The sequence below is a fragment of the Salvelinus fontinalis genome, chromosome 40, assembly GCF_029448725.1.
Source record: "Salvelinus fontinalis isolate EN_2023a chromosome 40, ASM2944872v1, whole genome shotgun sequence".
Lineage (NCBI taxonomy): Eukaryota > Metazoa > Chordata > Actinopteri > Salmoniformes > Salmonidae > Salvelinus > Salvelinus fontinalis.
The window spans coordinates 23,196,819-23,219,024 of record NC_074704.1 but is presented as its reverse complement, the minus strand read 5'-3'; the positions used below and the strand labels follow the sequence as shown (position 1 = coordinate 23,219,024).

Here is a 22,206-nt window from a genome sequence, read left to right as displayed (position 1 = left end):
AGGAAGCTTGTACATGTTTTCACTTTGTGATTATGGGGTATTGGGTAAAAATAAAATAATATATTTAATCAATTTTTCAATTCAGGCTGTAACACGACAAAATGTGGAATAAGTCATGGGGTATAAATACTTTCTCAAGGCACTATAAGTGGTGATCACATTTGATGCTCAGGAAAGAAACTTAATAAATAAATTAATTTAGTGTGAGTTATTCACAACATTGTGTGAAAGTGGACTTTTCAGAATCATACTTTAATATGATATGCTTCCTGAGGCAGGGTTCTCTATACAGTTGGTTTAATAATAGTAATAATAATAATAATAATAATTCATGACATTTGTAACACGTTTTTCATTATACAGAATAATATCAACGTGGATATGAGTTTTTCCCTGGGCAGTCAGGGAAATGTTCTCATTCCACCATGGGTGTAAGCCATTTGCAAATAAAAGACATTCCTCACTATCTATCCCTCAATGTTTTTTAAAAACAGGACTGTTTGTGCCTGAAATAGCACCAAGAGAAATATTACAAAGAGTGCACAACTGTCTTGAAACTTTGATGGTTGAGTCAATGAGATGAGATTTGGAAGGAAGGCCCCGAGACTACATCATCATCATCAATTAGATCATTTGTAACATATTTGGGTTTACATTCATTTTACTTGAAATGCCTCCTTCACAGAGACAGGGGTCTTTTTGTTATTGGCCCACTATTTTAATGCTTAAAAAAAGATACCAGAATAACCTAGAAAATAATTCTGGAAATTATAACGTTTCACCCTGAGCACAGTTTCCTCCCATCAACAACCTATTAATGGAAAAAAACATTAAACAATATCTTTGAAGATAGCTGGAATGTTAAGTTGAGAGAGGGGGATGCTGTGTGAATAAGTAAAGATTGACTGTCAAAACGCCTGACACAAATAACAACTATTTTTTATGGTCCTTCTCTGGGTCCTTCTGGCAGCCTAGGTGGCCTTTGCAGTTCATTGTGATTGGCCGGTTTTCCTTCACTTCCTGTAGTTTTGACACAACTGCAGCGGGCTAGCAGCAGTTAGCGCTTAGCAGAAATTTCACTTGTAAATTCGCCGTAGTATTCAGCATACGATGTCGGAAAACATGTCTGCAGAGGTGGAGCGATCAGAAAGATCAGATGGCAAGCTTGTGAAGATGGAGGTTGACTACAGTTCAACTGTAGATACACGTCTACCGGAGTGTGCTGAAATGGCAAAAGTAAGTTGAGTATGAATGAGGCCAGCGCTGGCTGAGTCATGGTGCATCACGAATGTTAGCAGAATGGCTTGTTAGCAAATAAAGGGCTGTTTGTAATAATAGGCAACATTGCAACGGTACTGCAACAAAGTATCACAAATATTGAGTCGATGTACTTGTAAGGTAAGTTATACATCTCTATTAGTTAGCTAGGTAACGTTAGCTACAGTAATTGTTTTCGTCAGGTAACTTCTCTCGTTAACGTTACCTACAGACTCTACTACTACAGTATCTTCGCTCTTGGTGTTATGTTATGCTTACTAGCCGGTTTGGTCGATTGTATACTAATTTATCAACCAACTACTAACGTAGGTACCGCAGCTATTGTTTTTCGAAGACCCCTTTACTTTTAGTTAGAAATATACTAACGTTATAGCTTGCTAGTGAAGTTTTTCAGTTTTAATCATGTGTCAAAGCTGACAGAAATTTGTTGACATCTTTGGCTTTCCCAAATCAGACTGATCAGCAATGACATTATGGATGATACAGTTTTCATTAGTATTTTTGGTCATCCATCTCATAATTTGATCATGTGTGGTCATTTTAAATGGATCTTTGTAAGAGTTGTCTGTCATTTGTTCTGACTGTAGGATTGATCTGCTCTGCTTTTCTAGGAAGGTAGGCTGCAGGAGGCAGTTGAAAGCCTCTTGTCGCTGGAGAAGCAAACGAGGACTGTGAGCGTGAATTCATTCATTTATTTCTAATTAAACATCATACTCCATTGAGATTAAACTATATAAATGGTCATACTCCTCTGACTAATCACATAGCTATCTTTGTGAGTGACATTGTCCTCTTTTTATCCATCCGCACAGGCTTCTGACATGGTGTCAACCTCCAGAATCCTGGTGGCTGTTGTGCAGATGTGCTATGAAGCGAAGGACATGGACGCCCTAAATGAAAACATCATGCTGCTCTCTAAAAGGAGGAGTCAGCTCAAAGGGGTGAGACTTGGGGCTCCTTCTTTGAAGGGATACTAAGAGAAGGTAAAACATTTGAGGCAGGGGTGTATTAATTAGTGCAAGCAGTTGCCAAAACGTTTTGCAATAGAAAATGGCTTGCAACGCAACAAACATTTAAGTTGGACAAATTTAATGTAGGTCCCTCCTCGTTTTTGTTCTGTTTGCCAACATTTGGTTTATTGTGAATACACCCCAGGTATGCACCAGTAGTTTAAGGTGCTTTGCCATCAAAACAATGTTTTCTTCGTGTCATTTTATGTGTTCCAAGACAAAGTAAAGTGTTGCCTGATATTAGCTCTTTCGATATATAACCTTCTCTTTTGCTTTGCTTCTCTTCTCAGGCTGTTGCTAAGATGGTGCAAGAATGTTACAAGTATGTAGATACCGTGACCGACCTGACCGTTAAGCTGAGACTCATTGACACACTACGCACAGTGACCGCTGGCAAGGTACGTGGTGTCATGAACTTTCTCTGATTATTCTTACTTGGATCATACTAAAATGACATTAAGATGATATCACCAATCATGCATATTCAGATGGCATAAAACAAATATTTTACTTTTGTGGGTCCAAGTCATGTCTCCATGCAATTCAAATGCGCTAACGTCTTTGTTTCCCTCACTCAGATCTATGTGGAGATTGAGCGGGCCAGGCTGACCAAAACATTGGCCAACATCAAGGAGCAGCATGGCGAGGTCAAAGAGGCCGCAGCAATCCTCCAAGAGCTGCAGGTAAGGGGCTTTCGCTGGCATTCCTTGGCAGTTTTCACAATTTCTGAGACTGGAGGTATGAGGTTTCAACCATCCATGTTGCATGAAGCTATTTGACTTACTGGACTGAATCTTCAGACACAAGTGCAGAACTCAAACTGGCGGCCAAATCCCCTTGACATCAAATGTAAAAATTAAAAAATGTCAACTTCATATTCATCATCTCCAGCACCACCCCGACATCAACATATGTGAAAATGGCGAGTTTCTTTGTTTTGTAGTACAAAAGATGGAAGAAAAGGGTTTCCAATGACATTGGTGTGCATCGTGTGATTTTTAACCAATTATGAGTAGGCATTGTCATTGGAAACACTTTTCTTCCATATTTTTTACTACAAAACATAGAAACTCGCCATTTTCACATATGTTGGGGTGGTGCTGGAGATGATGAATATGAAGTTGAAAACTGCGAAATTTCCCTTTTCATCATTTCAGTGAAAGTTGGCTGAGACACAAGATTTTATTTAGATTATTTATGGTATCTGTGAAGTGTTGTGCCCTCCATCAGTCCTTATTGAGGGCAGGACCACTACAACAGTTGTTCACAAACCTTTCTTCTCCCGGTCCAGGCTATGGTGTTGCACAGCTGGGCCGTGTTCAGTAGGCACGAAATGGGAGTGGTATTAACTGAACTTGCCGAATGAGAAACGTTTTGCTACGATATGCCCTAATGAACATGATCCAGGGCTCTGAAAACATGCACTCTTTCACCCTACAGGTGGAGACATACGGCTCCATGGAGAAGAAAGAGAAGGTGGAGTTCATCCTGGAGCAAATGAGGCTGTGCATCGCTGTCAAGGACTACATCCGCACCCAGATTATCAGCAAGAAGATCAACACCAAGTTCTTTACAGAGGACGGCACTGAGGTGAGAGAAAAGAGGAAAGCCAAAGAGTTTATTCAGGCTGGGTGTTATGATATGGCCTCCCTCCCAAATGGCACCCTGTTCTCTATAAAGTGCATTGCTTTTGACCAGGGCCCATAGGGGTCTGGGTATGCTATGTAGGGAATAGGGTTCCATTTGTGGTTTTGTCTATTGGGGTGGAGGATGAACTACCTAAACATTCAATGTTCCAATCAAAACGTTCACTTTCATTTCCTATTTCGGAACAGTTTGACAGAAAACAATATTTATTTCTGGCAAAATATTGAAGTCAGATTTTTCTTTTCGGCTGTTTGGAAAAAATGACTCTTTGTTTTGGCTGTCTACGCTGCTCCTGATGAAGAAACATAGCAGTTAAGAACCAAGCTGCAATATTTTTAACCATTTACCTCATTATTTTTCCTTAGGAGTCTAAGCTGAAGTATTATAATCTGATGATCCAAGTAGACCAGCACGAGGGATCCTACTTGTCCATCTGCAAACACTACCGTGCCATCTACGATACCCCCTGCATTCTGGAGGATAGCTCCAAATGGCAACAGGTAAACACTGGTCTCAGAAGACTGTTTTTTTTAGGCTTCAGCTGTACATTTTTTGTTTCTGATAAAAATATTGCTCTGGCAGCAGGACTTAGTTGGAGAGGGTGTTAGTGAGTGTACTGCACACTGATTGGCGTAAATAGAACTAAGATTGGGTCTGCCTTCACAGGGGACTAAGACGTTACAGATTACACCTTTTAAAATACATAACAATACAACGCTAATGTTCTTTCCTGTTCCAGGCCCTGAAAAGTGTTGTTTTGTACGTGATACTGGCTCCTTACGACAACGAGCAGTCCGACCTGGTGCACAGAATCAACGAAGACAAGAAATTGGAAGAAATACCCAAATACAAGTAAGACATTAAATTGCATTATATTCCGGTGCTTTCATTTCTCCCCTCAAATACCAGAATGTAATCTAGCTTCGATGGTTCATTCCTTAAAATCTTCAATGGTATAACACATTATTTCTCATCAGCAATGCCCAAATATTCCTCATCAGAAGAATGTAACCTCGAGATGATTCATTCGTAATAATCTTAGCATTCAATACTGTTTCACAATATTCCTCATCATCCAATTCTGTAACACAGTAATTAACTATATATTTGCCAAGGTACCATATAACCTAGCCAATTCCCAGTGGTGAAACCTAGCTAAGCTACCAACTGCATATGCTTGATCTTTGTTGTACGGTGAAACCTAGGCTAAACTCTGGTGCTATTGCCGTGCTGTGGTTCGTCTCATCATGGTTTCCCTCTTACCTCTCCGTCCAGGGACCTCCTGAAGCAGTTCACCACCATGGAGCTGATGCGTTGGGCCTCCCTGGTGGAGGATTATGGGAAGGAGCTGAGGGAGGGCTCCCCCGACAGCCCGGCCACCGACGTTTTCAACTCCTCCGAGGAGGGCGAAAAGAGGTGGAAGGACCTCAAGAATAGAGTGGTGGAGCACGTAAGTAATTTATGGAACTGCTTTCATGGAATATCTATAGATAGAATATCACAATTACTTTAGTGGGATAGTTTGTTTTATCAAAGGGTCTGTGGCGGGATCACAATGCTGTCTCGTTGGAACATGGTTGCTGAAAAATGATCTGGGAACGTCCCTTTCCCATCTAGAATACTCTCACGTAATTGGTCATTTTGATTCCAGCTATGTTATGTTGCACCGTTGCTTATTTTTGTGTTTTTCTTAATCTCTTCTTTAGAATATAAGAATTATGGCCAAATATTACACAAGGATCACAATGAAGAGGATGGCTGGCCTCCTGGACCTCTCCATAGACGTAAGCACCACCAATCTACTCTTTACATCTGTTACATTTTTGGCAGGGGATGGAATTCTTACTGGTCCTCAATCCTAATGAATGCAGCCTTAAAGGACAGTTTTCCCTCCAAAATAAGGTTGAAACTGTAGCTCCGTATGATGCGTCTCTGTTCACGCCAGGGGAACTGAACAGGAGTGAACGACTTCGCTGAAACTTCATACGATTGTTGCATTTCTGTTTTCTTGCGTTGCACTTGCATTCAATAGCATCTATGAATTGCATGATTGTGCGCGGTATTGACTTCAAGTTTTGTTGTCCGTATGTACGGGATACACCGTCCACCGAAATGCTTAGGCAATAACCAAGGACACGGATGGTTCCTGATGTTGTGAGATTACCTCTGGTGTTTACAGAACAACAGGTGCTGTGAGATTATGAAGTCAGAACCGGCTGATACAAAGCAATTGTAACAGTAGAGCAAAGGAATGTATGAAAGCGTATATTCTTATTTTAAATATATGTAGTTCTGTTACTGTGCTGTACTTGTCTGCTAATGTTATGTATTATGTCATGTTTTCTCTTTTGTCTGGACCCCAGGAAGAGTAGCTGCTGCTTTAGCAGTAGCTAATGGGAATCCTAATAAAATACTAAACCACAGATTTATATACATTAAAGGTCAAATCAAAGGTAGACTTAGAGATATGATGTAATGTACAAAGTAAACAGCATAGTGGGTCAATTTCCGCAATAACTTAAGCATTTTAAGTGCAAGGCTAAACTTCTCCGCTGTTTTGGTCCCATTGCTACCACCCTGTAACGGTGTGAAGAGAACCCATGCGCAGATACTGTGTGAAAGCGAGGTCTTGCATCTCGCTCATTGCAATATATGCACGGAGCTACTCGTGGCAACTTAATTTTCGCTGAGTGGTCGACAGTTGAGCTCAATCCATATTCTCAACTTGATATTGGAGCGTGAATTTTTTTTGTTGTTGAGTTATCTATAGAAGTACTATAGTACCCTAAATGAAATGTGTGATTTTGTTATTGATGGTCTTTGAAGACACCGATTCTAACATCTCTAATATCTCTTGCAGGAGTCTGAGGAGTTCCTCTCCAACCTGGTGGTGAACAAGACCATCTACGCCAAGGTGGACAGGCTAGCCGGTATCATCAACTTCCAGAGGCCGAAGGACCCCAACGACCTGCTCAACGACTGGTCCCACAAACTGAACTCCCTCATGTCCCTGGTCAACAAAACCACACATCTCATCGCCAAAGAGGAGATGATACACAACCTGCAGTGATGAGGACCGAGTGCATTGTTTTCTTTTTTTTCCTTCTTTACTTTGAGTTTTTCTGAATTTACATTGATGAATGAACTGTTATTCCAATGTCAACTGCCCACATTTTTGGAATAACAAATACCACATACCACACGCAAAGTTGAAGCATTTACAATAAACAAGTCTTACGGCCATATGTCTCGTCCCACTGATGTAATATAAACTACACTGTTTAGAGTGATCATATCTCTCGTCCAACTGATGTAATACGAATTACACTGTTTAGAGTGGTCTCCCAATTTATCTACCACAATTTGGGCATGTACTTTGTTCTAGAACCTAGACCACAGAGGGGCATACGCTGTAAATGTTTTATCTCCTGTTCCAACTCTCTTTTACATGTAACCGTCATAAGGGATTTAGTGTTAAAGCATTTGCAACTTGTATTAAAACATTTGCTGTGAGTTCTTGATGTCTTTTTTTAATGTCTACTTCGCAATGTAAACAAACTATTCTCACATGGCATAATGGATATTATTTTGTTGAGTATTGTAACAGAAAATGTGATTGTTACGGCGTTTTATTTAACTGTTGTCAGATCAAGTTAAGAATACTTGTTTAAAAGCTGTGAAAGGCAAACCTGACAGATGCAGCTTTTTGTTGGTTTGAAAGGTTTTGGATCCTTTGTAGCTATCTAGTGATGACTGTAAATGTTACAGGATGCACAGCTGACACTAAATCAAGACTTATTTTGTGAGCTTATGTATTATATTGACAATTTCTACATTACTGTGTAGTTAGATCCATATGAAAATACAAATATAGCAGTTATATAAAAGCAAAGACAATGGGATATTATGTAGAAAGAAAATTCAAATGTAGTTATGTACGATTAAACATGATCTTTCTATTGTTTTAATTATCCAAATCATCTATACATCAAAATATCTCTGAAAATTGTCCAGATAGTAGCCTATATGAGGTGGACAAAATACTACACAGAATGTTTTATTGATGTAATATTGTTATATAATTTACAGTGCTCAGCTAGGTGAACCCTGGAAACTGGTTTATGCAATTATCTAGGGAAATGTATGAAAACTTGTATAATGACTTGCTATAAAGACTGGTATATGACTTGGTTAGAAGTTCACAATGGTCAAACCCCAACCTACACCAAAAAGACCCAAATCCCCTCAACCTTCAGATGAGCTTTATCCCACTATCCTTTGCGATGGGCTGACAAGTGGATCCAAGATGGCGTAGAAAGTAAAGCTAGGTAAGTGTAGACTTCCTATTTTCAGTCCTTTCAGTTGTCTTTTTCAGTGGCAAGGACACCGACTTGACTCCCGTCTTTAACACATTCTGAGAGTAATGAAGGTATACAATTCATGCCGAGTCCACAATATAATGTCATGTCACTTCTATATGTCTAAAAACCGAGCCAAAATTACAGGCCCGGGCAATATCGCTAACGATAGCTCGGAAACGTTAGTTGTGTATCCATTCTGCATACGTTTTGGTCAGCATGCTAGCCAGATGGCTAACGTTAGCATGCTAGTTTGGTGCCAAAGCCAACGCGAAGGGCCCTATTTTGGCTGACGTGCAAACTGCTGTCGACAGCACCATTTTCTCACTATGTACTCATGATGAATTCAACGACAATTATTATGGAACTGTTTTATGTTTTTTCTCGTAATATTGTTGTAAATTGTGCCAATGCAATTGTATTGGCTACTATCGCTCAGTGAGTCTACAGTCTTATCACAAAATTATTGTTAGCCGACCTAGCTAGCAAAACGATTTGCTAATCTAATTAATTTGTTTTTAAAGTTAGAAGCAATACATTTCCATGGTTCAAATTCCTCCTATATTTAATCATGTTGCACACCAATATGTCACAATAGATAGCTGAATGGCTTGATACAAGCTAATGTGAGCTAACTAGCTAGATCACGCCACACGACTATTGCACTGTGGTCCCACCAAACATGCGAGCGAACTCGAAGCCAGCCACAGTTAGAGGTGCTTCTACGGTGTTGTTTTAGCTAATACCGACGAGGGACAAGTTACTACTTAACGTTAGTGGCTCGCAAACAGACACGGTACATTTATGATTAACTGACCCGGAATCTCAAAATAGACTCTTTTTGAATCTCAAAATAGACTCTTTTTATATTTGTATTAGTCTATAGGAGTGCCTTTTTTTGGAGCGATCATGCCGAGTAGGGCATTGTGTTTTGATCAAACTTGCCATTAGGTAAGCACTAGCTAAACCATAGCGATGTAGTAACTAGCTAGCTAACAGCCTAAAAATGTCGCCCTTTCATTCATCTTCGTTTATTTGAAATTATGCGTTTCATTTGACAGTCAAATATAATTAATGACTTTTCTGGCCATTACTTGCAAGCCACATGGTTGTCATTTTGCTCTTACAAACTGCCATAGCATGCTCATGTCATGTACTTGGCTGTCTCAATTTCTTGTCTATTGACCAATCCATAATAGTAAAAAAGTTCAAGCTAATAGACTTAAAGATGCCAAACAAAAAGTGTTGGTCTATATTTGGGTCAGCAAATATGTATTTGCATTCCAACGTGCTGTGAGTGATATTTCCACAACAGTAGATGTAGCATTTCCTAAAATGCTTTGAATACTTTGGTAACCTGCATCTGAACCTTGGCGGTATCTGAGGTATTCCTTAAAAGATAATGTTACACACAAGTTCTGGGGGGTGGCCTTGGTGTTGGTTTAGGCTAGGACTATGGCACGACTAAAATATAGCCTAAGCAACCTAGCTTATACACTCATCTTGGTCATCGTGAGGGAATTGAAATGTGTGATTCACTTTGTGGAAACTCTACATTAGACACTGAGTGGGGTGCACAAAGTGGGTGAAAATGTGCTTCCTTATTGTATACCAAGACAAATCTGATTCTTCAAGTTCAGAATTGTTCAGTTGGTCTTTCTCTAACATATCATTAACATTATATCCAAAAAGTTGGGAAATGCTACATATCATGTCTCAAATTCGATATCTATCTTGCCTCGTTTCATATCCTCCGGATTTGAGAAGAAAGATGACGAGTTCAACAGTGAGCCTGTCAGTTTGCCTTATTTCTCGCACACCATCCAGCCTAGTTGACACAATGCAATTTTGTTTTTACCACTTTTCTTCTGGCCTCCATTGATTTAGTCACCCTAGGACACAAGGGTTAAAACTCCAATAACAGTTGAACGGATTATGAGAAGGTTTAGACTATAAAAAACACAATTAACACATTATTTTACAGATTGGTCAATATATGCATTTTTGATTGGACACCCTACACTGAGAGCTGGCTCAGTCAATGATGGTCATAAACAAAGACTAGCCCCACTTCTGCTAAAGTAGAGGTGGTGTTGTAATAGCCTACTGTACTTAAATATAACTGCTGTGGCGTAGTGTTTCTTCACTATGAAAGAACCATATCAAACCCCGATAAGGAGAAATAGAGCGTTTGTTTTAAGTTGCTCCTTGGACCTGGAGGCCTTTTCTGTTTTTAGTCAAAGCAGAGGCTATCTCAAACAGGGACGACCACTCACCACAGACACTGCATGTCAGGTTTTACATTTAGGCCTCCTTGTACCTCCCAATGTCTGGCTGTCACTACAGTTACTGGTTAGAATCCAGGCTGTGTCACATCCAGCTGTGATTGGGAGTCCCGTAGGGCGGTGTACAATTGGCCCAGCGTCATCCGGGTTTGGCCGGGGTAGGCCGTCATTGTAAATAAGAATTTGTTCTTAACTGACTTGCCCAGGTAAATAAAGGTACCATTTAGAAAAGTGCATGAAAACAGATTGTTGCCCATCAGCTAGTCGCCCCCTTCTCCCCTCCAGCTATTTGTCATTGCACTCTGTTGCGGGAGGGTAGCGTGCGTTTCTATTCGAGACACTGTATCCCTTGAATCCCTGGACGCCATGGCCAGGCTCAGCTCTGTGCTGTGATTAATGCTAGAGGACACCACACTCTCTGCAGAGGACAGACGCCACCACAAGTGTTAACAGCCCCAAGTGCCCAGTAGTGAACTCGACTGCCCTATTGCCTGTAGTTATGCATATAGGCCTATTAGGTTCAGAAATACTCAAGTGTCACCGGTGGACAGGCTATACACACAGGCTATTTCTAATTGATTTAGGGTACATTTTTGCACGGAAAATGTAGTCCACTCAATGCTCCTGTTGCCTGTGTGCATATAGCTTAGGCTTATTAGGTGCAGAAATACTTGTCACCTGTAGACAGCATACATTAGTACCCAATGCCGCAGCTGCACACATTTGTTCTATTGATTAAGTGCCGTTGATGGGTCCTTTCTTTGCTAATCATTCAAATTGTGGTTCACGCTGCAAATGGATAACTCCAGTCGACTCGAGTGGCATTGGCCATGGGGCCTTTTTGGTGCCTATATGTTACTATGAAAAACCTGCCTAAAACAAGCTTGTCATTTGACTTGAGCTTTTATTATTGAGTCAAATGTATTGAAATGCCTTGGTTAACAACTAAGCCTGTATATAGACCTACTACCACGGAGGAAATACTGCTCGGCCTCTCAGCACATTTGTTATGACATCAAAAAAGGATGTGGTTCTTGTTTCAGGGAACCCCACAAAGCGTTTTTTCTCTGACCATATTCCAGGCTGTATCACAACCGGCGGTGATTGGGAGTCCAATAGGGAGGCGCACAATTGGCCCAGCATCGTTAGGGTTTGGCCTGGGAGGCCGTCATTGTAAATAAGAGTTTGCTCCCCTGAACCAGCTCCCCCGATTCACCTATTCAAAGGCTTGATGATTAGTTGACAAGTTGAATCCAGTGTGCTAGCTGTGTAACAGTAAAATATTTGACTACTATATTTGAGAACCCTAAACTTTTAATCACTTACAAAATTGTTGCCACTATGAAATGATGAATACATAGCCTAAAATGCCGTGGCATTGTAAGTATTGCACACCACCTATGCAATGCCGGGTGTACCCTAGACCCGACACTTTCAAAATCCTAACATCGCTGAGCTTCACGTTAAACAACTGTCTTTCCTGTAGCTTTTTTTGTCTTGCCAACGTAATGGTGCGCGCACTAAACAATGTGGCACACCACAGACGAGCCACACTGTACAAGATTCTTCAGTTGGTTGTGAGCATTCTCGATACCACGCTGTTTTGAGGAAAACAATGTGATGTGATTTTGAACTTAGCTAGAACGAGCTGTGGCTCAAAGCAACCTCAGACATTCAGACATTCACCTTTGCCATACAAAGTTGAAATCTATCTAGCCAACATTTTTGAATTGAATATCTTTGATTGTGAACTTCAGAACTGTAACGATTTGAAGCTTTGGTTAAAGGCAAGTACAAATGCATACTAGTAGTCATCTCCTGCTTGAGAGTCTACACATCAGATGCAAAACAACGTCATCATGTTCATCATCGGCTACTTCTCTGCCGAGTTCTCATTGGCTATTACTATTCGCCGTTCTTAACATTTGGTGTTGCACATCTCGCATTCCAAGAGCATTGCAGATTTTGTCAAACATGTTTGAGAATATTGGCATGTATGGGACTGCTCGAAGACCGGATCGGTAGTCCTCAAATTGCATCTCTGACCTGCTCATTAAACGAGCGTCAGTGACGACCGCTCGCCCCAAGTAGGCAACGACATGGGGATTTTGTCTCTGATCTCAAACTTTCTGGGACGGCGTAAGATTGTCATACCTTCATACCGACCTTGAGCCATCCTGGGATATTCTGTAATATTCGCACTGAACACAAATGTTCAAACCCAACTGAGCCTCTGTAATCCGAAGGTTAGCAATTCAAACAAGTACATGTAAAATCCCATAGAGATTGCCAACGAGCGCATTGCTGCCCTACAGATTAATTTACAAGGCTCTGGTCTCGTAGTTGTGTGCTTGTAAACAAACACCATGTGACTGGGGACTACCGGTAAGCTTCATAATGAAGAATTGTGACGGGTGAAATGAAGAATGCTATCTTTATATCCTAATGTATTGCACAAGTTGACTGCAGGTATTTACTTAAAAGGTAGCTGCAAATAATCTAATGTATAAAAAATCTAAGAAATAGTTTAAACAGTATTGAAAAAAACATCCCATGGCTATTTCCAAATAAGGTATACCGCCCAAGCTTAGGCGCCAGTAGGACTAACTTAGGTTTGTAGTGCCACACGTGACTACTTATTTTTAGCTCTGTGAGGATAATATAGGTCTATGAACCAACACAGCTGGATTCCAAGATATTTCAACCCGTCAAAGCAAGTGTCTACAAATAGACCTACCAGCCCACTACCCCAAGTACCCCATCACAGAAATAGTATTGCCCCCCCCCCCATCTCCCCCTGTCTCTCACTCCGGGGTGAAGTTTCCACTAGGTACAGATCTAGATTCAGCTTACAATCCTTACCTTTACCAATAGTGGGGGAAATGCTAAAACTGACCCACGATCGGTATCTAGGTGCAACTTAAAGCCTTTTTTCTCTCTGTCCCTCTCCAGACATTCTGTCCCTGAGTCATGGCGGACAGGAGAGCAGAGAAGTCATGTGAAGAAGCCAGCGGATCGTTAGCCAGGCGGGAGTACGAGGTGGCGGTGAGCCACTGCACAGATGCGCTGCTGGCCCTCGGCCCCCCGGCCCCTCCCAGCCCTGGAACCCCCGCATCTAACCCCCCCAATGACACGGTTACCCCCCTCCGCAGCCGCGCCCTGCTCTACAGGATAGCCGCCCTGCTACAGCTGGTGAGGCGTCAGACTGATCCGAGATGCACACCTTTCGGCCCACACCCGTACCCACTCCCTCAGTGTGGCCCACATATGGGTTTGAATTTAAGTGTGTTCAAGTAAAGTCTCATAAGCCCATCTTGACTTGGATTTGTTTTCTGAGAACCAGATAAAACGACCAAGGTCCCACCTCCTTTCATTTGTCTGCCGCTAACTGCACTGTTATCTCCTAGCACTAAAATTATACCGCACTACTTAAGCCTCACGATTATAGAGACTGCTTAAGTACTATAATTATATTGCGAGTGACTCTGCTCTGAGTAACAAAGATATCAGTTCTGGGCACTTATCTAAGACTCAGTCAGGACCTCTGTCATATAAAACCCACCTTTATGAGGACAGTCATTCTGCTGCTTTGACTTTCTGTTTACTTGTTTTCTTTCTACCACCAGAAAAACTATGATCAAGCAGATGAAGACTGCAAACATGGTGAGTTGGTGGAGTACTTATCATAGTGAGGACATAACCCATTGTATTGAAGTCCCATCCCCAGGTTACAGTCATATACCAACTATAGACTTGGATAGAGGATGCACTTGCCATAAAGCCTGTTTTTGCATGGGCAGTGCCATGGAGTGCTTTCACCATTTTAAAACTTGTAGAAGATGACATTGACTACTTTAAAATCAGGGTTGGGAATCGCTAAGGACCTCACGATACGATGTTATCACAATACTTAGGTGCCGATATGATATGTATTTTGATTCTGTATGTATTGCGATTTGAATACAATGATTTTATTGCGAGTCGATGTTCCAAATATATTGCTAAGCCTATGTCAGCTGCAGAGAGACGAGAGAGCATGAGAAAACGAGTTTTGATCCGTTAGGGAAATAAAAGTGCTGAAAACAAATTGGCTCCCTATTAAAACAAGATAGAAAACAAGCTATGAAGGAAAAATACTGGCGTTTTGGTGCAGGTACAGCCTACTAGCGCAAAAGTTTGTATTGAAATATTGTTAAAACGATACGATATCGTCAAATAATAGCCTGATATGTAACTACATAACAAAAATATTTAAAATGGATATAGCCCTGATTGGAATTTGCCCAGAGCGATTGCGGCAAAGACGCCCTCTATCCAACTCTATAAGTATAACACAGTCCTACTCAACAGACCTTAAGTTTTTATTTGCAATTAGTCATCTCGGATAGTTTCATTGCTATTAAAATCATTCTAGACATGATGATATGCTAAACAAATGTTAGGGTTAGAAACAGGTTAACAGTTTGGGTAAATGTCAGCGCTAGGCTACGCAGCGTTCAGGCTCAAGTTAGTGAAAACTTACACGACAAGTGGTTTGCATAGCATCAGCTGTCGTAGCCGCGTGGAGCGGGACTTCTGCACGCCTGCTTCAGTAGCTAGCTATGCCCATGTCAAGACAAGCAGTTAGAATAACATTGGTGGTCATAGCCCTGTGTCGCAGGACTTTACCACACCATGCCTGCCTCAGTCCTGCAGCTATGCCCATGTCATGTGACTTGGGTGGAGAGAGTGCAGTTCGATGTGATGGGAGTGAACACACGTTCCATGCAATGTAGTGCGGTGCGATCATGCACAGTAACGTTCCCTGTCGTCCTGTGTGTGTTTATTGTAGTTCTGGCCGAGGAGCTGGCCAAGGGAGACGGGTCGTTTCAGGCCAGCCTGCGCTGCATGCTGCTGGACGGCAGCCTGCACGAAGTGGCTGGCCTCCTCTCCAAGTCCCTGTTTGGGGAGCCTCTGGTAACACTTGCTCCCGGCCTTACTTCACTGTTAACCCTGCCTCTTCAACACCTACACCATCTTTTTCACCCTCCTAGTTCACCACCTCCTCTTTCTCCCTCTGTTATTTTCCCCCACACCTTTTTCTCCTCTTCCACCTCCTCCTTTTCCACCTTCCCCTTTCCACCTCCCCCTCTTTCTCCTTCTGCCTTTTCCTCCTTTTTCCTTCACCTCCTATAACTGATCTATGGAGACAAACACAGCCATTTAGCTCTGAGAGCAGCTGGAACATTTGGTTCCTTTGACTTTTCCAGGAAATGTCCTCTGGGTTTTTTATGAAGCAGGTTCTCTCAGCACAGAGGAAGTGTTCATGTTGACTGTTGAATCGATATGCTTTTAAGGGTTTGTAGCTATGTTATTTTCCAGCCTCTTTACATGAGGGTAAATGTCAGAAAATAGCTAAATATTAGTGTTGCATATCTCAATTGACTTGAAAAAAAGTCATTCCTAAAATATCAATACCTTTTTAGATTAACAGGCAGTGACCGTTTCAATTTTGTGATTTATTTTAAGTGTGTGATGCCCTGTTCTGGTGTCAGGAAACAAGCTTGATTCTCACACGAGGATACTGTCCCTTAATTAAACTCCCAACAGCAGATAACGTTCAACAGTGAAACGCGATGCCTGAACACTCTGGTGTCTTATCTGGCAACCAAAAAGCATAGATTTGAAACCAGTTATTTGTTCTCAAGTTGACTAGAACCAGGGAGCAACAAACATGCTGCTGCATCAAGTATAAGAATCATAAGCGGCATCCACATAACCATTTTGACCAGCCTGTGAATGGTTTTGAGATGAACAAATGTGTTATTCAGAGAATTTATGTATCGAAGAATATTTTGTATTGGTCAGTGACTGTGCGAAGTCTCTTTAATTGACATAGTCTAAAATCCTTTTGGATATGCTTGCTGATATTGTATGTGTTGTAATGTATTTCCTGTACCTTCTCCTCTTCTTCAGAACGGCATCGTCACAAAGGACTTAACTAGATTAAAAATGCTTCTCTCAGAAATTGAAGTAAGTGTGAGGTGGTCTTGCCTATGAGTATTGATTATATTTAAAAGTGAATGACACTGCAGATTTATCACCTGTTGCAGTACTCAAGGTCAACTAATTGTTTGAGTGGACATTAAATGTTATTGTCTTATGAATACAATACTTTCTCTCACAGGCCATTCGTGGCGAAATGGCTACAGAATATACAGACGACAACGAGGAAGGTGAGCAAGTCGTCCTCATGCGGGAAAAAATATATATTTGGATGCCTTTATATATGTCAATTGGATTTCACAGCTTGTGCTCAACACACAGTCAGGCTCAATGCTCAGACTTGCTTCGAAAAGGAAAGCTCTTATTTAACGCCTGGTCGCAGGATATCGAAAGACCAAGCCTTTAGAATTGAATTTCATTTTCACTTTGACTCAAGTCTCAAAAGTTTGATTCAAAGTCCATATGTAGGTGCTTATTTACTGTGTGAGCGGGATGTTTTGTTGATGCCGTTATGTCTTTGTGGTCAAAAGTACGGGATGGATGGCACTTTCGCCCCCCGCCTAGAGGAGTTACCAGCAGTGAGGAGTACACGCTGTGTAAAAGGTAATGCTATCATGCGTTGCTGACTGTTGTGGCGGAAGACCATAGTTCATATAACATATATTACAAGACTAGTTTAACAAGTAATTGGCATGATGTATGCAATCACTTTCTCACATTTGTACATTGAGTGGCCTACACCTGCTGCTAACATGGGCTTGCTTTACAAGCAATAAACATTTATTAACTCTTGTTACCTAGCTGACACAGTTTTTCAGTGTTGGTTCAGAGGGTGAGGCCCTTTGGCTTTTGGTTCTTGGGGGTTGGTTTCCCGGACACTATTGGAAATGAAAACCACGTAACAAGTTGACGCCACCTGGTTGAATGTCCTGTTGTCCTCGTCATGCTCCTCCAGGTTCATGGAGCAGGGCCTGTGTCGCTACGGTGCCCAGTGCACGTCGGCCCACTCCCAGGAGGAGCTGATGGAGTGGCAGAAGCGCTACGCCTCGCGCCTCATCCGCCTCAAGCAGCAGCAGGAGAGCAAGCACTTCACCGAGAACTACATGGAGGCGCTCATCGAGAAGTGGATGAACTCTCTCTCCCCTGAGAAAGTGGTGAGTTAACCCTAGTCTAGTCACTTATCTATGGCCTTAATAGACTATTGTTAAAATACACCCTCCCTTACTGGAAGTAATCACGTATTTTAACGAGTGGAGGATAAGCCGAGAAGCTGTTTGCTTGGGTCTTCAAATGCGTTAACACGAGCTCCCTTCCTCCCTTCCTTGAAATAATCACTGATCTAACCCAAATTGAGAGGTGGTCAGATCAGGGATTAGGACTTCAAGGAGGGGAGGAAGTAAAGATGCTTGTATTGGGACAGAGCCCTTGAGGCTGATACAGGTGTAGATGCAGTGCTGCTGTACTTTCAGTATATATAGATTTTTAGACTCGTTGACTCTCATTTTGTCTACTTATCTCAAATAAACTGCCCTTTTAAAATGTACATTATATTAGCTGTTATGTACTCATTTTAGCCAGGCTTTTATTTTGTTCAACACTCCTTAACTTGGCATTAATGGTCTTGTGATCTGTTCCTGCCGTAGCTGAGTGACTATTTGGACGGCGTCAACGTGGAACACAGCTCCAACCTCTCCGTGACTGTCACCACCAAGAAATCAGCTCACTCCTGGACCTTCTCCCTGTTCTGCAAGGTAACAGGGGCTCTGTCTCACTCAATGTCAGCACACCAGATACCACCCTATTTCTTATACATGGCACCCTATTCTCTATATAGTGCACTACTTTTGACTAGGACCCATAGGGTTTTTGGCCAAAGGCAGTATATAGGGAATAGAGTGCTGTTTGAGATGCAACCAATGGTTTCAAATAAATATATTTCCAATAGCACCACATGTAGATTTTGATTTGAAATCAACATCTGGCTGTTATCTGTAGGCCGTACACGGCCATATCAGTATAAGCAACTTTGATAAAGACTGCTCCCACGCACAGGAAAGCTCTGCATGTTGATTTTGCCGGCGTTTTGGTCACGTCGACCTTTATCAAGACATTATCATAACACATAAAATAATTGTGCAGAGGTCGTGTGTTGGAGAAAATTGTATCATTGACAGAAGTATTTATTTTTTATCCCCCCCCCCATTCCCAGCACCACAGCAGGAGACCATGTACTTATGCGTCTGAACATTCACTCTCAAAAGCCAACTTTTTCATATACCCATTGATATACTCTTAGACTGTAACTGACTGACAGTGCTTCCAAAGAGCACTCACATGTGACGCAAAGTAGCCTTTATCTCTGATTACACACTTTCTGCCCCTCCCCCTCAGCCTGTGAGGAAGCTGTACCGCATCGCCCTGCTCTACGACGCCCACCGGCCCCACTTCTCCATCACGGCCGTGTCGGTTGGCGATGCCGGCGCCCAGCGGCTGCAGGCGGCGGCCGAGGGCTGCCAGGAGTGGACGGCGGGCGAGGAGGCGCTGGCGGCCGACAACGGCATGGACCACTGCGTCTACACGGTGGTGGTGGGCTTCAGCACCGAGATCTTCGGCACCTTCCGCCAGACCATCGTCTTCGACTTTGGCTCGGAGCCCGTGCTGATGCAGCGCATCATGGTGGATGCCGCCTCCATAGAAGGTTTAAAAAAAAATAATAATAATAATAATAATAATAAACATTTGTGAGATATTGACATTTTCAGTTATAACATATAACCTCCCACCCTCCCTCAGTAGTCCAAGTTTTTAACACAACAATAAAACCAAAACTAAAATGATTAGGAAAATAGAAGTTGGGTTATATTGATAATGGGTTGCATGAGTGACATTCCTTACAAGGCCTCAAAGTGCTTAGCAATGTAATAGGAGGCAACTGAACTCACCCTATCCACCACAATGTGTAGCACCAACCTGGGTGATACGGCCATATACCGTTCATTTGGAAAGTATTCAGACCCTTTGACTTTTTCTACATTTTGTTACGTTACAGCCTTACTATAAAATTGATTTAAAACATGTATTTTTATTTTTATCAGTCTACACACAATACCCCTTAATGACAAAGCAAAAACAGGTTTTTAGAAATAAGTATTCAGACCCTTTACTCAGTACTTTGTTGAAGCACCTTTGGCTGCGATTACAGCCTCAAGTCTTCTTGGGTATGACGCTACAGACTTACTTTAGACTTCTTTCACTCACTATTTCAGACGTGCAAATGCAATGTTCATTGTTCTTTTTATCCTTTTGGTTATGTAAACAAATATATATATATATATTATCTGTGTACTGGCCAGTCCTCATAGCTTTAGTAGCAAGCCAATATTCCCCATGATTTGGGCCAGGTGAATCTGCGTGGGCAGAATTTTCCTAAGCTCCTCTTCCTAAGCTGGAAGAGGATTTGAAATAAAGTAATACTTGTGGAATCAAAACGTCAAATTCATAACACTGTTAGCCCTTATTATGTTTACAGACAAATGCATGAAAGCGATTTGATAAGATTCTATAGGATTGGAATAATAATATCAGGATTATATAGGTCTCTATGAGTAAGAACCTGCAGATTCTGTCTAGCCTTACACAAAACCCCCTCTGATTTACAGTAAAATGTATATATGGCCCATGCGGGAATCCAACGCACAACCCTGGTCTTACCAGCTGAGCCATCAAAAACACTCAAGAGCAGGCCAATATTTTATTTTTGTACCTTTTTATTTATCTAGGCAAGTCAGTTAAGAACAAATTCTTAGTTACAATGACGGCCTAGGAACAGTGGGTCAACTGCCCTTGTTCAGGGGCAGAACAACAGATTTTTACCTTGTCAGCTCGGGGATTCGATCCAGCAACCTTTCGGTTACTGGCCCAACTCTCTAATCACTAGGCTACCTGCCGTCTCAATTACCCTCATGCTCAAGTGTCAATATTAACGATGGAAGGTGTGGTTTTCACAAACCCTCCCATCTTGCTCTACAGACCTGGAGCACCTAATGCAAGCCAGGCAGCAGCTCCTGATGACGGCCAAGCGCTGGGACCCGTCCTGCAAGACTATCGTGGAGTTCAGCCCTAACGAGACGGTTGACCTGGACCGCAGCCTGCTGGCCCGCTACCAGATCCCCCTGTCGGCCGACCAGCTCTTCACCCAGTCGGTCCTGGACAAGACCCTGACCCGGGACAACTACCAGGCCCGCCTGCACGACCTGCTCTACATCGAGGAGATCGCCCAGTACAAAGAAGTCAGCAAGTGAGTGAGAGCCTCTTTGTTGTTGTAGTCTGTTTCCACTCAGTCCTATCCTGAAAACCTTCAACCATTGACAATGGGTTGCATTGCTAAAAATACACTTTTTAAATAGCACTTCCATTGCTAGTGATAATTGTCTTTTAATTGTAAAGAGTATGTACTGATTTTGAGTCTTTTCTCAGACGGGTTGGTCCTTTAGTGCTCCTTTTATTTAGTTATAGTCAGTCACACATCTTGATACCTGTGAATATACATTTTAGTGTAATGTTTAAAGTAGTGTGTAGACAGTACGGAGCGACAGTCTGGATTGAGACTGGCCCACCACAAGGTGTCAGAGTCGATCTTCCACAGTAAAAGGGTGTGTGTACATTACACACGTGGCCAGGCACACATCTAAAGCCCTTTTGATTATGCATATCTCCTCGGCATCCCCAGAGATTTCCCCAGACCAGGATATTTTGTTTTAGAATAGAAGGAATTTCTTGTGTATAAACTAAGGCGCCTCCCCAACCCCCCCCCCCCCGCCCTGTAATTCGACACCTGCTGCTGTCCTCAGTGGAAGGTGAGAAGGAGACCAGGTTATCACAGCAATCCAACCCTGATTAAGACCTAATCAAAGGCCCCCCAAGCCTTCGCTCAGTCAACCCAGTGGAAGGAACCAGGGGTTGCTCTCCCCCACTCCTTCACTGTTCCCCCTCATCACTGTTATTGTCATTTGCCTGGGGCTGTGGAATGGATTCCTCTCAATTTGCCATTGAGGGCCGGTTTCCCGGGAAACAGATTAAGCTGAGACATTTTCTATGGAGATTCTCCATTTTAAAGTTATTTTATGTCCAGGACTTAATCTATGTCCGGGAAGTATGGCTTCATGGGGCGTTCAAGGACCTGTGAATTTCTGGCTTTGCATGCATGCTCATCTGATTCAATACAGACTATGTAATAGTTTATATAATATAATTAATACACAATATTAGGATATATAATACAAAAATTAATATTGTAGTAATACTAAAATAGTCTAATGTTCCTGTCAAATACCCTTCACAGTATTGCTGTCTTGATAAGAGATTGATCAGATAATTATTTTCGCTGTCCATGAACCACACTTGACACAACGTGTGTCTTTTTTCCTTTCCAAACAAATGATCATTCAACGATCAATCTGCAATGCTGTCTAATTGTTAAGGTCCCTAGCTTACCTAAGGGACTCCCACAGCTGACAAACATATGGTCCAAGTCAGTTTTGCCACTCTGCTGAAATAGCAATTGGTAGATTTCCATGCCAAACAAACCGATTCTTTTACCCAACACAAACATATTTTTACCACTAACAGCTGTCTATGTGAATG

The 22,206-nt window shown here is 41.9% G+C and overlaps 2 protein-coding genes across 2 annotated transcripts in view; both read left to right on the top strand.

The window, feature by feature from the left end:
* Nucleotides 1-1,012: 1,012 nt before the first annotated feature.
* Nucleotides 1,013-7,448, top strand: LOC129839434 (26S proteasome non-ATPase regulatory subunit 12). The gene is made up of 11 exons (XM_055906889.1): nucleotides 1,013-1,236; nucleotides 1,890-1,949; nucleotides 2,091-2,219; nucleotides 2,579-2,686; nucleotides 2,867-2,971; nucleotides 3,729-3,878; nucleotides 4,301-4,435; nucleotides 4,675-4,787; nucleotides 5,211-5,385; nucleotides 5,642-5,719; nucleotides 6,796-7,448. Exons 1-11 carry the CDS (start codon nucleotides 1,111-1,113, stop codon nucleotides 7,003-7,005), a joined length of 1,389 nt encoding a protein of 462 aa, XP_055762864.1. The 5' UTR covers nucleotides 1,013-1,110; the 3' UTR covers nucleotides 7,006-7,448.
* Nucleotides 7,449-8,199: 751 nt separating this feature from the next.
* Nucleotides 8,200-22,206, top strand: part of LOC129839812 (probable helicase with zinc finger domain) — a 59,034-nt gene continuing 45,027 nt past the window's right edge. The window contains exons 1-11 of the mRNA XM_055907460.1: nucleotides 8,200-8,263; nucleotides 13,531-13,770; nucleotides 14,205-14,241; nucleotides 15,410-15,534; nucleotides 16,534-16,590; nucleotides 16,745-16,793; nucleotides 17,094-17,166; nucleotides 17,519-17,717; nucleotides 18,207-18,314; nucleotides 18,955-19,261; nucleotides 20,593-20,860. Of these exons, the coding sequence (XP_055763435.1) occupies nucleotides 13,549-13,770; nucleotides 14,205-14,241; nucleotides 15,410-15,534; nucleotides 16,534-16,590; nucleotides 16,745-16,793; nucleotides 17,094-17,166; nucleotides 17,519-17,717; nucleotides 18,207-18,314; nucleotides 18,955-19,261; nucleotides 20,593-20,860 (1,445 nt within the window). The 5' untranslated portion in view covers nucleotides 8,200-8,263; nucleotides 13,531-13,548. The remainder of the gene's footprint in view (nucleotides 8,264-13,530; nucleotides 13,771-14,204; nucleotides 14,242-15,409; nucleotides 15,535-16,533; nucleotides 16,591-16,744; nucleotides 16,794-17,093; nucleotides 17,167-17,518; nucleotides 17,718-18,206; nucleotides 18,315-18,954; nucleotides 19,262-20,592; nucleotides 20,861-22,206) is intronic.

Excerpts from the sequence above, each read along its gene's own strand:
- LOC129839434 (XM_055906889.1), top strand. The coding sequence starts at position 1,111 with ATGTCGGAAAACATGTCTGCAGAGGTGGAGCGATCAGAAAGATCAGAT. Across the intron at positions 2,220-2,578 it reads GGAGGAGTCAGCTCAAAGGG|GCTGTTGCTAAGATGGTGCA; the intron begins GTGAGACTTGGG and ends TTCTCTTCTCAG. Across the intron at positions 3,879-4,300 it reads TTACAGAGGACGGCACTGAG|GAGTCTAAGCTGAAGTATTA; the intron begins GTGAGAGAAAAG and ends ATTTTTCCTTAG.